General features: G+C 39.6%; 1 protein-coding gene across 1 annotated transcript in view; it reads right to left on the reverse strand.

Moving 5' to 3' along the window:
• Positions 1-8,941: 8,941 nt before the first annotated feature.
• CCAR1 (cell division cycle and apoptosis regulator 1) overlaps positions 8,942-15,040 on the reverse strand; it is a 49,913-nt gene continuing 43,814 nt past the window's right edge. Inside the window, exons 20-25 of the mRNA XM_051982565.1 lie at positions 14,290-14,372; positions 13,618-13,764; positions 13,221-13,341; positions 12,720-12,905; positions 11,926-12,131; positions 8,942-10,339 (exon numbers count right to left, since the gene is read on the reverse strand). Coding sequence (XP_051838525.1) covers positions 10,280-10,339; positions 11,926-12,131; positions 12,720-12,905; positions 13,221-13,341; positions 13,618-13,764; positions 14,290-14,372 — 803 coding nt within the window. The 3' untranslated portion in view covers positions 8,942-10,279. The remainder of the gene's footprint in view (positions 10,340-11,925; positions 12,132-12,719; positions 12,906-13,220; positions 13,342-13,617; positions 13,765-14,289; positions 14,373-15,040) is intronic.

Below are 15,040 nucleotides of genomic sequence, written 5' to 3' on the forward strand. Positions count from 1 at the left end.
ATCTAAGCTATCTTCTTTGCCTAAAACATTTATTTACTCATGCGCCGGTGATTTCTTCCCATTAGACAATAAGTTCTTGGAGAGTATTGATGTTTTTCAGATGTTTTCGTTAAATCTTCTTGTTTTCTTGGCAGAGACACTGGAGAGGTTTGCTATTTCCTTTTCAGCTCCTTTTGCAGATGAGGAAACTGAGGCAGACAGGGGGAAATGACTTTCTTGTGTGACTTTCCAGAGTCACACAGCTAATAAGTGTGTTTGAACCCAGAGCTTCCTGACTCCGAGCCTAGGTGCTTGAGAATAAATAGCTTAATTTTTGTCTTCCTAGCTCCAATGCCTTGCACAGCGCTTGGCTTCCTCTCGGCATTTAATAAATGATACATGAACTGAAGTGAACTGGCAACCAAGTGGGGTAAAAACACGAGGCATCCTGGGAGGCAGAGGGGAAGAGGGGGAGAACTCCAATAAGAGGAACAGCCCCAGAGGATTACACAGATTAGAGATCTAATTATTAGCTCCCCAGAGGGATCCACAGATTAGGATGGAACAGAAATGAACCCTTTACCTAGAACCTTGGGCACCACCACATTTCCTGTCCTGGAGAGCAGAAGACTTGGATGGCAACTCAAAGGTTTGTCTCTCTCTGACCTATAAGTGAATCCGCTCCATAACATCCCTGATCTAGAGACTGAATATAAATGAACATGTGCTATATTCCCTTTTTTTTTCTTTTTCTCTTGTGGTTTTTCCCTTTTGTTCTGATTTTTCTCCCCCCAACATGATTCATTATTTTAAAAAAATTAATGCACATGTATAACTAGAAAAAATAAAGTAAAAAACCATCATCCTTGACCACAAGGGATGACCTTCTCACAAGGATGTACAGGATGGGAAAACTCACCAGTGCTAGAGGAAGCTCATTCCTCTTTGGGACATCATTAAAAGGACTCACCTCTCATTGCTCCTGGTCTGTATGGAATAAGCAGGGTGAGAAGGGCTTTTCCCAAGGGCTAATATGGTGGGGAAGTACCACCTCTTGATAGAGAAACTGGGCAGGTGATGAGGAAGACAGCTCTGGGAGAGCTCAAGGGAGCAGAGGCAGAAAGCCTGGGCCCACTTCCTCTCTCAGTGGGATCACAGCTACAGCCAAACTCTGCGAGACTTGGTTCTTCTCAGCAATTCAGTGATCCAAAGCAATCCCAATACACTGCAATTTTGTTGTTATGTTGTTGCTGAGGCAAGTGGGGTTAAGTGGCTTGCCCAGGGTCACACAGCTATGTTATGTGTCTGAGACCAGATTTGAACTCAGGTCCTCCTGACTTCAGGGCTGGCACTCTAACCACTGCGCCACCTAATCCCAATAGACTTTGGACAGAAAATGCCATTTGAATGCAGAAAAAGAATTAAGGAAACTGAATGTAAATCAACACATGCTATGTTCACGTCTTCGTTCTTTTCTTTTTTTTAATCTCAAAACTCCTTCTCTCAGGGTCCATTTGTACCAATATTCTCCCACTCCACTAGTTTAATTCCCCCCCAGGCACTGTGGCTCTGATCTGTGGGATCAAATAAAACTACCCTAGTCCCTCTTCATCAGGACCATCCAATGCTTGGCTAATAGCAGGCACCCAAGAAATGTATATTGACTAAGGAACCAACTGACTGACTTAGTAGTTATGGGAACTGGAGTCAGGAGCGGAGATAGCGTCTTCTTTTTTACAGGTTGGACATCTCTGATTCTTTGTATGATACGGTTCTGAATCCTCCCACCATTCTAATTGCTCTTGTTCCAAACTTATATAAGGTTTTCCCTAAAATGCAGCATTCAGTACTCCAAACGTAGTCAGAATGCAGCAGGATCTAGTTAAACCTCCACCTTCCAGATCCAATGGCTCTCAATGCAGTCTCCAATAGTACCGCCACATTATTAATTCCTGTTGCTTTCACGGCCCACTAAGCCCCCAATGGGCCATTACCTAACCAAATCTTCCCCATCCTCGGATTATGCAGTTGATCACTTGAACCTACATGTATATTAAATTTTAACCATTACCCAATTCCCCTGAAATGAAGCGGAGGCCTTCGCAAAGGAAAATTTATCACTGGCACGGAGTCCTAAGTGACTTTTTATGTGCCTCCGTTATCCTGAATCTGAAATTCAGAGTTTATGAAACGCGATGCACAAACTCTTTGAATTTTTTCGGCTCAGATGTGAGAAGTCGTTTAAAGACTACTTCAGCTATAACTTACTTTATAACAAACTTCATTTAATGGTTTCCTGTAGATCACATTTAAAAAGCTGGGTTCCTTAAAAAAAAAAAAGTCATTAGATGCTTCATATGTTCTTCTTGAGAGACTCTATGATATTTGACGCCATTTGGGCGACTTGGACGGAACTGCCTAGATGACCAAAGGTCAAACTCACCCCTCAGAGGAGCTGTTAGGGCAGCGTCTGCCAACTCAATAGTAATAAATGATCCTTTACAAAACCAGCAGCAGAGAAAAAAATTATTTTTATTTTAAAGATAAACATATCCCTTGAATGTGAGGGCTCTCAACATACTTCAGCTGGCAGAGGACCTTATTAACCATGTGCTAACAATAATGAAACTGCAGTAGTCCAATAAAGTGAAAAAATTAAAGCGATTATATGGCGTTCTTTGATGTTTGGCCCAGGCCACATGGATTCTGGGCCTGGTGGAATGGAAAGCCATCTGTTCTCAAGATATTGCATAGTGATGCCGAGAGCTAAATATTTATAGGTAACGGAGATAGCCAAACCTAGACTTAAGGAATATTTTATAAGTTTAAATGGCTGTTATAATCTAGGATGGATGTTTTAAAATATGCACTTAGACAGAATCAATGAGTATGAGAACCTGATGTGGTTCAGGGAGAGAGATTTCAGCCGAGGGGCTCTTTGAAAGACTTTATCAGCCATAGCTCCCTGGGACTGGAAGACTGAAAAAATTGTAACGATTTTTTTTATTTAGCCCCAAAGTAAAGTGAAATCCGGAAAAAAGAAGTGACTTACCCTGTGTCAATAGGTGATAAGCTTCAACTGGGATTCAAACCCAGTTCTCATGATTCCAGATCCAGAAGTTTTTTCTACAAGTTAATCCTCATCACTGAAATTTCTGGAGCACCCAAGTGCTTTTGTCTCGTTGATCCCCATGACAAGTCTGTGAAGCCATTTCACAGACAAATACAGAGACTAGAGCAGTGAGGGGATTGCCACAGTGCACAGAGTCCCAGTCTGGAGTCAGGAAGCTCATCTCCCCAAGTTCAAATCTAGCCTCAGACACTACCTATGTGATCCTGGGCAATCCTGTTTGCCTGTTTCCTCAGTTGTAAAATGAGGTAGAGAAGAAAATGGCAAGTTACTCCAGTACTTCTGCCAAGAAAACCCTACGTGGGGTCATGAGGAGCAGCACTAAAATAATCAAGAAATAACCAGAGAATGGAGAGCATAGAAATCGACTGTAAGTTTGCTTCTTGGTGCAATTCCAGAACTCTTTGCAATTCTCCCTTAGCCTTTCTATACTGTACCAAATGCCTTCTCCTCTGGGTCATCCCAAAGGATTCCTGTCCTCTGCAATTCTCCCTTCACGTGAATGCCCCATCCCTCTTCCTCTTAGATAGCTCTAATACTCTGCTTTAAAGACCGTCTTGCCATTCTGGAGAGCAATTAAAAATTATGCCCAAAGAATTATCAAACTGTGCATACCCTTTGACCCAGCAGTGCTACTACTGGGCTTATATCCCAAAGAAATTTTAAAGAGGGGAAAGGGACCTGTATGTGCATGAATGTTTGTGGCAGCCCTGTTTGTAGTGGCCAGAAACTGGAAAAATGAATGGATGCCCATCAGTTGGGAATGGCTGAACAAATTATGGCATATGAGTGTTATAGAATATTATTGTTCTGTAAGAAATGACCAGCAGGATGATTTCAGAAAGGCCTAGAGAGACTAAGACGCTAAGTGAAATGAGCAGAACCAGATCATTATACACGGCAATAAGACTATACAATGATCGATTCTGATGGACATGGCTCTCTTCAATGAGATGATTCAGGCCAGTTCCAAGAGACTTGTGATGAAGACAGCCATATGTAGCCAGAGAGAGGACCGTGGGGACTGAGTGTGGATCACAACATAACATTTTCACTCTTTTTGTTGTTTGTTTGCATTTTGTTTTCTTACTCATTTACTTTCTTTTTTGATCTGATTTTTCTTTTGCAGCAAGAATCGTATAAATATGTTTACACATATTGGATTTAACATATATTTTAACATGGATAATATATATTGGATTGCTTGCCATTTAGGAGAGGAGGTGGGAGGAATGAGGGGAAAATCTGAAACACAAGGCCAAGGGCCAATATTGAAAAATTATCTGTGCATCTGTTTTGAAAATAAAAAGCTTAAAAAAAAAAAAAAGACCATCTGTGGTTCTCTCTGATAAGACACTCAGCCTGGCATTTGAGGGCTTGCCAGCTAGCTCCCATTTTAGGCTTATTGCATTCTGTTCTCATCCACAAAGTACCTTCTAGGCACATTTAACACTCCAAATCCTCTGTTCTATCCTATTCTCTCCTGGCCCTGAGCTTTCACTTGGGACATTCTCCGGCCTACAACAAATTCTCCCCAAGCTGTGCCTCTTGAGATTCTCCATTTCCAGGAGCCCAGAAGCAGCTCCACCTTCCTTCAGAAGCCAGTCCTCACCTTCCCCAGCTGAAAATGATCTTTCCTTTGCATAGATCCCCTTCCACTCTTCTCATTATATTTGTGAATACATAAAGACAGAATTGATCCTAGGACTTGTAAGTGGATGAGATAAATGAATGAATGAATAAATAAATGAAAAGCACAATATAGAAGTGATACTGAGTGAAATAAGCAGAACCTGGAGATCATTGCACACAGCAACAAGATTTTAACGATGATCAATTCTGATGGACGTGGCTCTCTTCAACAATGAGATGACTGAGGTCAGTTCCAATGATCTTGTGATGAAGAGAGTCATCTACACCCAGAGAGAGGACTGGGGGATGAGTGTGGATCACAAATAGCATTCTCACTCTTTTTGTTTGCATTTTGTTTTCTTTCTCAGTTTTTTTCTGGTTTGATTTGATTTTTCTTGTGCAGCAAGATAATTGTATATAGAGATATCATATATTGGATTTCACATATTTCTACCATGTTTCTTTTTTTTTAAATATTATTTACATTATTTTTGAGAGTTTCCCACCTCTGTCCCCTGCCCTTGGGTGTCAGCACAATCTCTGTCAAGATCCAGTGCCACCCGTTCTTCCAGGCTCGGTCACACCGGCGTGACTGAGTTTGCACAAAGAATGATCGAAGTATGCAAATGAAGCCTTTCAATTATTAAATGAACAGTGTTGAAAACTGAGGGAAGATGGGGAGAAACAGGGATTTCCCAACCTTTTCCTCCAAATTCACTCTAAAAGTACATCACAATTTGCTAAGTTCACTATTACTTATGAGTAATCTAAAGCAATCCTCCACATCAGAGCCTACTTACGGAAGTGGCTGAAAAGCCACAAAAAAGTCACCTCTAAGACTCTTGTCATTCTTTTCGCTCAGAGGGAAGAAACAGCTTTGCTCAATTATATAAAACACTTACCCCAGAGAGAGACCCAGACTGCCCGCAGGTGCAGATTGACAGAGACCCAATGTGGCTACTCCTTTCCCCGGCTTTACCCACATTTAAATTCTAAATGGCTACACCTGCCCAACCTCAAATTGCCTTGGCTCAGGATAATGATCAGGTGCAAGTGCCCTCATTAGTGAGGTGGCAGGAGGAGGCCCTTTGGAAGGACTGACTCAGTGTCATAAATACGGGTTTGGCTTTTGGCTTAATAGGTTCCCTCCTGCATTCATGATACCCTTAGATTAAAAAACTGTATGAAAGAAACAAGGACATCTAGATTGAGGTCTTGGGGCCAGATGGCACAATGGATAGAGCATCAGCTCTTTAGTGAGGAGGATCATGAGTTCAAATCTGGCCTCAAACACGGAACACTTAGTACTTCTGTGACATTAGGCACCTCAACCCCAATTGCTCCCCATCCCCCAAAATAATTGTCTTCACACGGAAAACGGAAGCTTACTTTTGTTAAGGCGTTTCAAGTGACTTATAGTACCAAGTGTTGGGATACCCAATGACTGTGGATCCCCGGCAACAGAGGCTGTCAGTTGTAAAGATGCTAACCCACTGCTGCTCTTAGAGGGACCTTCTTCCCCGAGGGAAATCACCATTCCTTATCCTGAAAATACCCAGGGCAGCTCATTAAGAGGCAGGAAACCCCAGCAGGGAAATGAAGCATCCTAGCGCCCACCCCTTGAGCTCCGCAGAACAGCAATGGCATGGAAGCTCCCAGCTCAAACTAGTCATTTTTTCTTTTATAAAACTCCAGCTAGAAAATGCCTATTTAAGGGAGGGAACTTTGGACCCCATTGCCCCCGAAAAAAGCCCTTCCACAGACAGCCTTGGTTCTGGTTCAGCTTTGGGTCGGTTATTATCTGGAGTCAGACCTGGGGACCAAAGGAGTCTTAACCGACCAGCCAGTAATTAGCTATTCCCCAAAGGGTAATGGCACCTCGCTACAGTTTTGCCAACAGTTCTTAGGGAGATCGTTTTGTTTTATGACAAATGGTGGCTTTGCCTACTTTTACCTAGGACTTTCATGCAGGTAGATCCTGGACATGGATGGGTAGGTTTTCACCACCACGGTACAGTCTTAAAAGATTCATTAGAATGTACTCTAACAAGATCTCCTTTTGTCAGTTATTTTAATAGTGGATTTCTTTTATCCTGAGATGAGATCGGTACATAAATAAGCCAATATTGTTACCAACATCTTTTTGGGGGGGGGCTGAGGCAGTTGGGGTTAAGTGGCTTGCCCAGGATCACACAGTTAGGAAGTGTTAAGTGTCTTGAGGGCAAATTTGAACTCAGGTCCTCCTGACTTCAGGCTCTATCAACTGCACCACCTTGCTGCCCCTGTTACCCACATCTTCCCAGAAGTTTCAGTTCTCCTCTCTTGAAAGGAATAACTAATTTCACAACTGACCACCAATGATAAGTACCTTCTCCATCTTTATGGAGTTTATTCTTAAAATGCAGGTATCTGAGCACACCATACTACTAACATTCAGGGTGTCTCTTTCAGAAAGCCTTGCCCCAGAGTCAGCAGGTCTGCCCTGCCCATTCTTCCCATTCCATAAATCTCCAAACAAAATCATTTCCAATAGGCACGTCTTGCTGCATCCCACACATTAAAATGGTAGCTACCGTTGCCCAATTATCATTTTTACTGCTTTATAAGAGGCAAAATAGATTTGAGATGGAAAGTGTCATCTGCATCCAGAGAGAACTATGGAGACCAAATGTGGATCAAAGCATAATAGTTTCACCTTTTTGTTGTTTGCTTGCTTGGTTTTTTCTTTCTTGATTTTCCCTTTTGATCTGATTTTTCTTGACAGCATAACCAATATGAAAAATTCTTTACAAGAACTACACATTTAATCTATATCAGATTGCTTGCTGTTTTGTGGAGCAAGGAGGGGGAAGAGGAGAGGAAGAAAAATTTGGAACATGGGGTTTTGCAAAGATAACTACTGAAAACTATCATTGCATGTATTTGGGAAAATGATATATTGTTTCTTAAAAAAGAGAAAGAGGTGAAAACCACAAATACCACTGACAGGTGGTAGGGAAGCCTCCCAGCAGTAGGAAAATCCCCTCAGGTGGCTCTGACCACCAGGCTCTTGATCTGAAACACAGATGCTTTGTTCATTACTACCTACCCTCAGCCAAGAGAGGTTAGTAAATTCTGGGATTTTCTCAACCTTATCTTCTAAACAGATGGACCTTAAAAGGCCTTGAAGAGTGTCTCCTAGATAAAAGAGGGCTCCTAAATATTCAGAAGCAACTCTATGTAAAACATGTACCGGCCTCAAATTGAACTATACATTTACATCTATGTAAAAAATGCACACATAATCATTTCAAGGCTACTTTTACATCAAATCACAGCATCCTTTTTTAGCTAGTGTTCTTCTAATTTCCCGTGTTTTATTTAGTTTTTCCTTCAAGAGGCTAAAGGCAAATTTATAAGTTTTTAGCATCTGATATGCAATTTTTATGTCATGAAATCTGTCTTGGGTGGGGAAGGAAGAATTCCTTGTAGATGGTCACTAGAGAGAATAGAAACTGGATCCAAATTAAGGTATTCCTAGCAACCTGACCAGACCTGTGACTTCATTCATTAGTGTATGGAGGTCCTGGTGTGGAGCTACCTCTATCACTGAGGGTTGGCACCTCAAAGGGTCCTAGACAGTTGGCCCAGGGCCATATGGCTAATACATGTCAGCTACAGAAACATGCAGGCCTTTTTGACTGGAGGCCAGCTCTGTCTACACTAAGCAACACAGCTTGTGCTACAGTGATTAAAATACTTTCAGGCCTAGTTGATGACAGATGACCCCAATTCACTGCCAGTTTCACTAAGGATTTGGATACCTTTGTAAATTGGCCATCATCACAAAGATATCATGAAAAATTAAAGAAATATTCAAAAGGTCATTTAAGCCTCTATCTGGGATTGGTTATTTGTTTAGTCCACCCCTTCTGTATCTAAGAAAATTTATTAAAAAGAACAAACAAAAATCTTTTTGAGTAATAATCTGATGGCCTAAACGTCATTTTCCCTTGCTTTATTCTGGTTTTCATTTTACTTGAAAAACTAGAAGCCTGACACATTTCCAGCCTTTCTCACTGGATCCAAGATGAAAACAATTTCCTAAATAAATAGGAAATTCAATGTTTGTAGAGAGATGAGAGGATAAGAGAGAGGTAGAAACAGAAACTTACAACAATCAAGAACTATAGCATAAACTTCTTCAGTCAAAAGCTCATCTTCTTTTAAAAAATTATTTTAATTAAAAAATAAAGAAGAACATTTTTCACCTACGCTCTATGTCATTTAATCTCTGCTCAGAGAGAAAGAAACATTTCTGTACACGAGCTGGTCTTTCAGAGAATCCCAAACAAACACGACATTCAGCAACTTCAGACAAAAACGGATTGGAACAGAACTGTTTGGGGCATTGGAATCCATCTTTCGGTGAGTGAGAGTCGTTGTGCCGATCCGCTTCAGAGCACTCACGTTCTCACAGTTAATTACCTGGGACATCAAGGCTAAAAATTCGTTGTTCTAGCAAAAAAAGAAAACTCCAAAGACCTCATTTAAAAAAATTCTTTTCTGGAAATATGCATCACTAAGTATTAAACTTAAAACAGGCCTTTTTTGTTTAAGACGATGAATATTCTCATGGCTTTGTAACAGATTTAACCTACTTTTTACAATTAAGAGCTTATCAACTCCAAAATATCCAGCAACACTCCAGCAATGGCAAGGAACTACAGGAAAACTATTAAAAAAATCAATCCTAATTAAAGGAGTTTAATTTAAATTACAATTTTTTTTTCATGTAAGGCATTATGCTGACATCTACTGGCCTCAAATTGAACTATACATTTCAATCACTGTGTTTTTACATTATAAACGCTCTTAAGGAAAGCAGAACTCTTGATAATAGAGCATAATGAACACATTCAAATAAGGCTCAACTTAATTTTCTTGTAAACCCCACCAACTTACCCAAAGAATAATGGTGGCTTACTATTGCTTTCCGAGTATTTGATGGGGCTCAAATTTTTATAAGTAGTTTGAGAGAGGGGGTATGATTAGGAGGAGGAAGAAGCTTTTTGTGGTGAGTAAAAAATTTTGGGTTCCCCAAAAAACTTGCAAAATTATGCAACATGCTATTTTATGATTTACACTGGATTTTAAAAGATGGACTGAATTCAAAATAAAAACCTAATAATGATAATTCTATAAATAAAGAAATTTTGATTTTACTAGACTTTTTTTTTTTTATGAAAGACATTTGGTAATTAAATACTTGCTACTGTCCATTAAATTGATGAACTTTATTAGGGTTAAAACTATAACAAAGTTCATCCTAAAACATTTTGCAAAATTATTTCACTCAAAGAGTGTCTAATAAATTGAATGCTATGAATTACAAGCAATGTTCAAAAGCAGAGACTCACATTCATAAAACTTTATACATCTTTCGAACTAACAGATATTTATACTACTAAAATCAAACATGCATCACTTTCAAACATTCTGGTATCATGATTTATATATTACATTATGTAACACCATTCTTCTCAAAAACAAATTTTATCATACATTTGCACCATTCTCTTTGGATTTTTGATCTCTGTCTTCATTCTTCATATTATCCTATAAAATAATGAACAAAGAAAGATGCATTTCTTCACTGAAGTTTTACTTACATAAAATTTTTAAAAAGTAAACTATAGGGGCAGCTAGTTGGCGCGGTGGATAGAACACCAGCCCTGAGGTCAGGAGGATCTGAGTTCAAATCTGGCCTCAGATATTTAACACTTTCTAGCTGTGTGACTGGCCAAATCACTTAATCCCACTGGCCTCAGCAAAAATAAATAAATAAATAAATAAAATAAAGGAAAAGCACCAGAATATGGAAAGTCATTCATTTTTAAAAATACACATGATCACATTGGAGAGCTTTCTTTCTTTCTTTTTTAATTAACATCTATTTTGGAAATACTCCCTCTCTTCTCCCTCTCTCCCCCAAAAAACATCACATGAACATCAAAGGAAAACACTGGATTTGATGAACACCAAATAACAAAATGGAACTAATTATTTTAAAAAGAGGAAATGACTCATCACTAATATGTTGGCTATTGTTCCACTAACATGGGAGACGACTAGAAAAGTTTGGTATGAATCTCTTCCAGGTGCCCATCCAGATGTCGAAATATTGACAGTGGAAGGGACTTCAGGCCAAGATGGCACTTGTACAGCTACAGACTGCTCAACTCCCGTGGCCCATGTAATCTAGTAAAAACATGACAATCACGCCAGCCTGAATAATGATAAAGGAGTTCAATGAAAACTCTAGCCACTGACCTCTTCCACACCAGAACCGCACACACAAGTTAGGTAGAGTAGACAGTACTGGGAAGGGGATGGCTGCCGAAGCCACAGTTGGCACAAACACTAACTCTGGCAGCCTCTCAGTGCCACCAAAATGAGACTGCAAGATGCAGTGAGAGGGGAGGCTCACCAGCAGGGCACAGTAGTGCTCAGGCTGAGGGGCTCTGAGACTACGGACACTGAAAACGCAGCCTTCTGAACCTCAACAACACAAGAAAGCCACTTACAGCAATCCACTCCCACTGGTAGCAAGTTTTTCTTTCTCTCTGGGTGGTTGTTTCTTCCTGATTTGAGTGAGAGATGATTTATAGGCGTATAATTCATTGCTTGGTTATGAGAGAAATGGCAATTGAGCTTGAGAATTTTACAAGCAGTTTTTATGTGCCACAATAATGAGAAATATTCAGCACGCCATCCACACTATACAATTTAGCACTTAATTGTTCTTTGTAAATCTCATTTTTTTAACCAAGTACTAATCATATTGAGGAGGAGAAAGACTGTCTTCATGATTCTTGTCTCCTAATACTACTGAGCATACGATAAATGCTCCGTATACTGGGTTTATTAAAACAAGAATAAAGATGTGTCTGGGGGGGGGGACATGGAGAAGAAAGGGAGGAGCTAAAGTGCACCACTTAGGAAAGATTTGAGGGCCACTTCTGCTGGATGCTATATGAAAGAGAAATGTTATGAGAGTATTCAAAAAAAGTATCCAGGACATCACTATTCTTTCACACAGAGCAGCATGATATTAACAAATATATACCAATGGGATGGGAAAATGCAACAAAGTCCAAAAACTGCAATAAACTAAAGACAGGGAAAAAGTAAAGACTCCTCACCTTTTTAAGAACAGTATGAATCTCATCCATAACTGTGGATAAATTTTTGATTGTCTTATTTAGCTGGTTCTCAAATTGCAAATTTGCATTTTCTGAAGTCTTCAAGTTTTCCTGTAGTTGACTAAGGTCCCTTTTGACTTCTCTGAGTTCACAAGTTAGGCTTTTGTTAGAATTTTCCAAATGTAAAATTGTCTTCTCGTCCTCACCTGTAAAGAAGGCATTCCAAATGATCAGTCACCTTCCCCCACAACACCTGCAATTTCATCAGGAAGCTTAAGCACTCATTTTAAAAGTGCATGAAGTGGCTGCACTCGGACACTAAGTAGGGAAGGGAGGAGAAAGGAAGGTGGACAGGACCATGACTGTGAGCACTTAGAACTGGATCTGGTCAAAGCTTACGTGTTGGTGGCCTTCCTTTCTCCAGGTTTTACTGGCATGACCTTGAGCAAGTCACTTAATGACTCGCTTGGCCTCAGTTTCTCCATCTGTAATGAGTGGGTTGGATTGGAGCCTTCTAAGTCTATTTCTCCCTCTAACTCATCCATCCAGTCTGGCAGTAGGGGCAGCAAAATGAGAGATTAGAGCAAACCTTCTCTTTTGAGAGCAACAAGACCTGTCTCTTAGATTATAAGAGATCAGAGGCTGACAAACCCTCCCTCCACGGGAAGCTGGCACAGAGGTCAGAGGTGCTGAGCACGGGCACCCCGTCTGCCAACAAGATCCTCACAAAAACATCGGTCACACCAGACTGAGGCAGGGGAGAGGGAGAGAAGACACACGGATTTTTTCCTCACCTGTTTTATCCTCTAGTAACTGGAGCTTCTGCTCTATTTCAGCTCTGACTTTTTCGCTTTTCTCTAGTTTTTGCAAGAGACTCCCCACATCCACCATCGCACCATTATACACTATCAGGCCGACATTTTCTTCTACGACCTTTGACTCTTGCTTTACCGTAGGTGTTGGGAGCAGCAATCTGTTTCCTACATTTGAATGAAAATGTACAAATTTAAAATTTTTGAAAAACTATTCATTCTTTTGCCCAAAAACATTAAAAAAAAAAAAAATCAGTCCAGGGGGAGCTAGTTGGTACAGTGGATAGAGCACCAGCCTTGAAGTCAGGAGGACCTGAGTTCAAATTTGACCTCAGACACTTAACACTTCATAGCTGTGTGACCCTGGGCAAGTCACTTAACTCCAATTGTCTCAGTAAAATGAATAAAAATAAAAAAGAAAAAGTCTAATTTTTATGAACGCCACCACCCACTCTAAACTTTGAACTTTTGCACTCTTATTACCCAGCATATCTTCTTGCAAGGTTTCAGAGTCTTCATGGTTTTCTTCGTCTTTTGAGGTATCTGTTAATTTCCTGTAAAAGCAGGATTCTCGGAGTACCACTTTATTAAGCAGTTTCTTAACCTGTTAGTTAAAAAAAAAAAAAAAAAGGAATCTCGTCATGGCTTTATAAGGAACACAGTTTTTTTGGGGGCAAGATTTGCTAAGGGGATGACTTTGCATGATTTTTTGCTACAAACTAAATGTTAGTCAAAGATTGACTAGGAGAGTCAGGTTTCTTTGTTCTCCAAGATATAGAACAGGTACAAAAATGTGTAAAAATGTTTATAGGAGTTCTTTTAAAACATTCCTAAAAATCAGCCTGGTATATTTATTGCTAAAGATTTCTAAAAGAATTACCTGAGCCCGGGAAAGATGAAGTCCGAGAGTATACAGTATTTCTTCCATATCCTTTTCCAGCAGGTAACCACAGTGGCTTTGATCAAAGTAAACAAATGCCATCAAAAGATCCCTGTTAACTGTAATCATCTGTGTCTTGTCTTTTTCCTAAAGAAGAAGGACAAGTGAGGGTGACAGTAAGTACCTGCTTTGCTTTACAATGTTATCAAATGAATGTTGTCAAGGAAATCTTTTCTTTAAAAGTCTGAGATACTTTGGACATTCAATGCCCAAATTCTGCCTCAGTGCTTCAAGAACACCAAAAAAGGGTCTAACAGGTGGGGAATGCATAAAGTTCAACTAGTGTTGCTGAGCTGCTTTATTTCGTCTCCCCCTAAGCCAAAGTGATGGGATGTGGCCACATGTATCACCAAACAACCAAGTAAGTAATACTTCTTGACTGGTCTGTCTACAGCTACCACTTTAAATCATATGTCTAACAGGAGGAAAGTAAGACATCAAGAGAAAGCAGATTTTTTAAGAAAAAAAAATTAAAATGAAGCCAATAATTAAAAGCGGTATACAGAGCTCAGGTTAACATGTTCTGCTAGAGTGACAGCTGTTTATAAAAGAGCAAAAAACCCTAGAAGCCAAACTATTTCTTAAATGAGTATTTTATACACTATGAAGCACCTTATCTTTAGAAGCTCTGTCTTTGCCATAGCGATTAATTTCTCTTTTGTCATCCCGTTTATTCATCTCTTCCTCATCTCGGTCTATTAAAAACAAGAAAAAAATCCCAAATAAATAAAAAGTAAAAGCAATCACAGCAAAAAATTAAAGAATAGGAATATTTAATAGTAGAGTTAGAAATGACTTTTCTATTTTCTAACTACTAAATTACAACAATCAATTCCAAGAGGATCAAGTATACAGAAATATATTTATGATTTCTTGGAAATACCATCGACAGACTTATTGTACAGATTCTTTTACATATTAACAGTACTACGAGGATGAAAAGGAAGACACTTACAATGGGGAATGAGAAATAAAGCATTAAAAATGCATAAGAAAAAATACTGTTTCAAAGCAAATTACTTAATCCACATAAACCATCTGATGAAGAGATTCAAAAGCAAGAAATTTCTCATAGCAAGTTCAACCAAAAAGTGATTTGAGAATTTAAAAGCTCACTACAAACTACGGAAAACACCTACAATAAAAGAAAACACAATGTTCTAAGCCCAAGTATGATTTAAAAACTGAGATAAAAATCACCAACGGAAAACCCTAGGATCTGATGCCAGAAGATAGAGGATACACCACATCTCTGGTTCTCAATCCTGTAACCTGAGGGGTTAACAAGATGATCTCCAAGGCTCTTTCCAGCTCTAAGACCTGTGAACCCAATCACATTTGAGGAAGACTCAGACACCCTGCA

The sequence above is a fragment of the Antechinus flavipes genome, chromosome 2, assembly GCF_016432865.1.
Source record: "Antechinus flavipes isolate AdamAnt ecotype Samford, QLD, Australia chromosome 2, AdamAnt_v2, whole genome shotgun sequence".
NCBI lineage: Eukaryota > Metazoa > Chordata > Mammalia > Dasyuromorphia > Dasyuridae > Antechinus > Antechinus flavipes.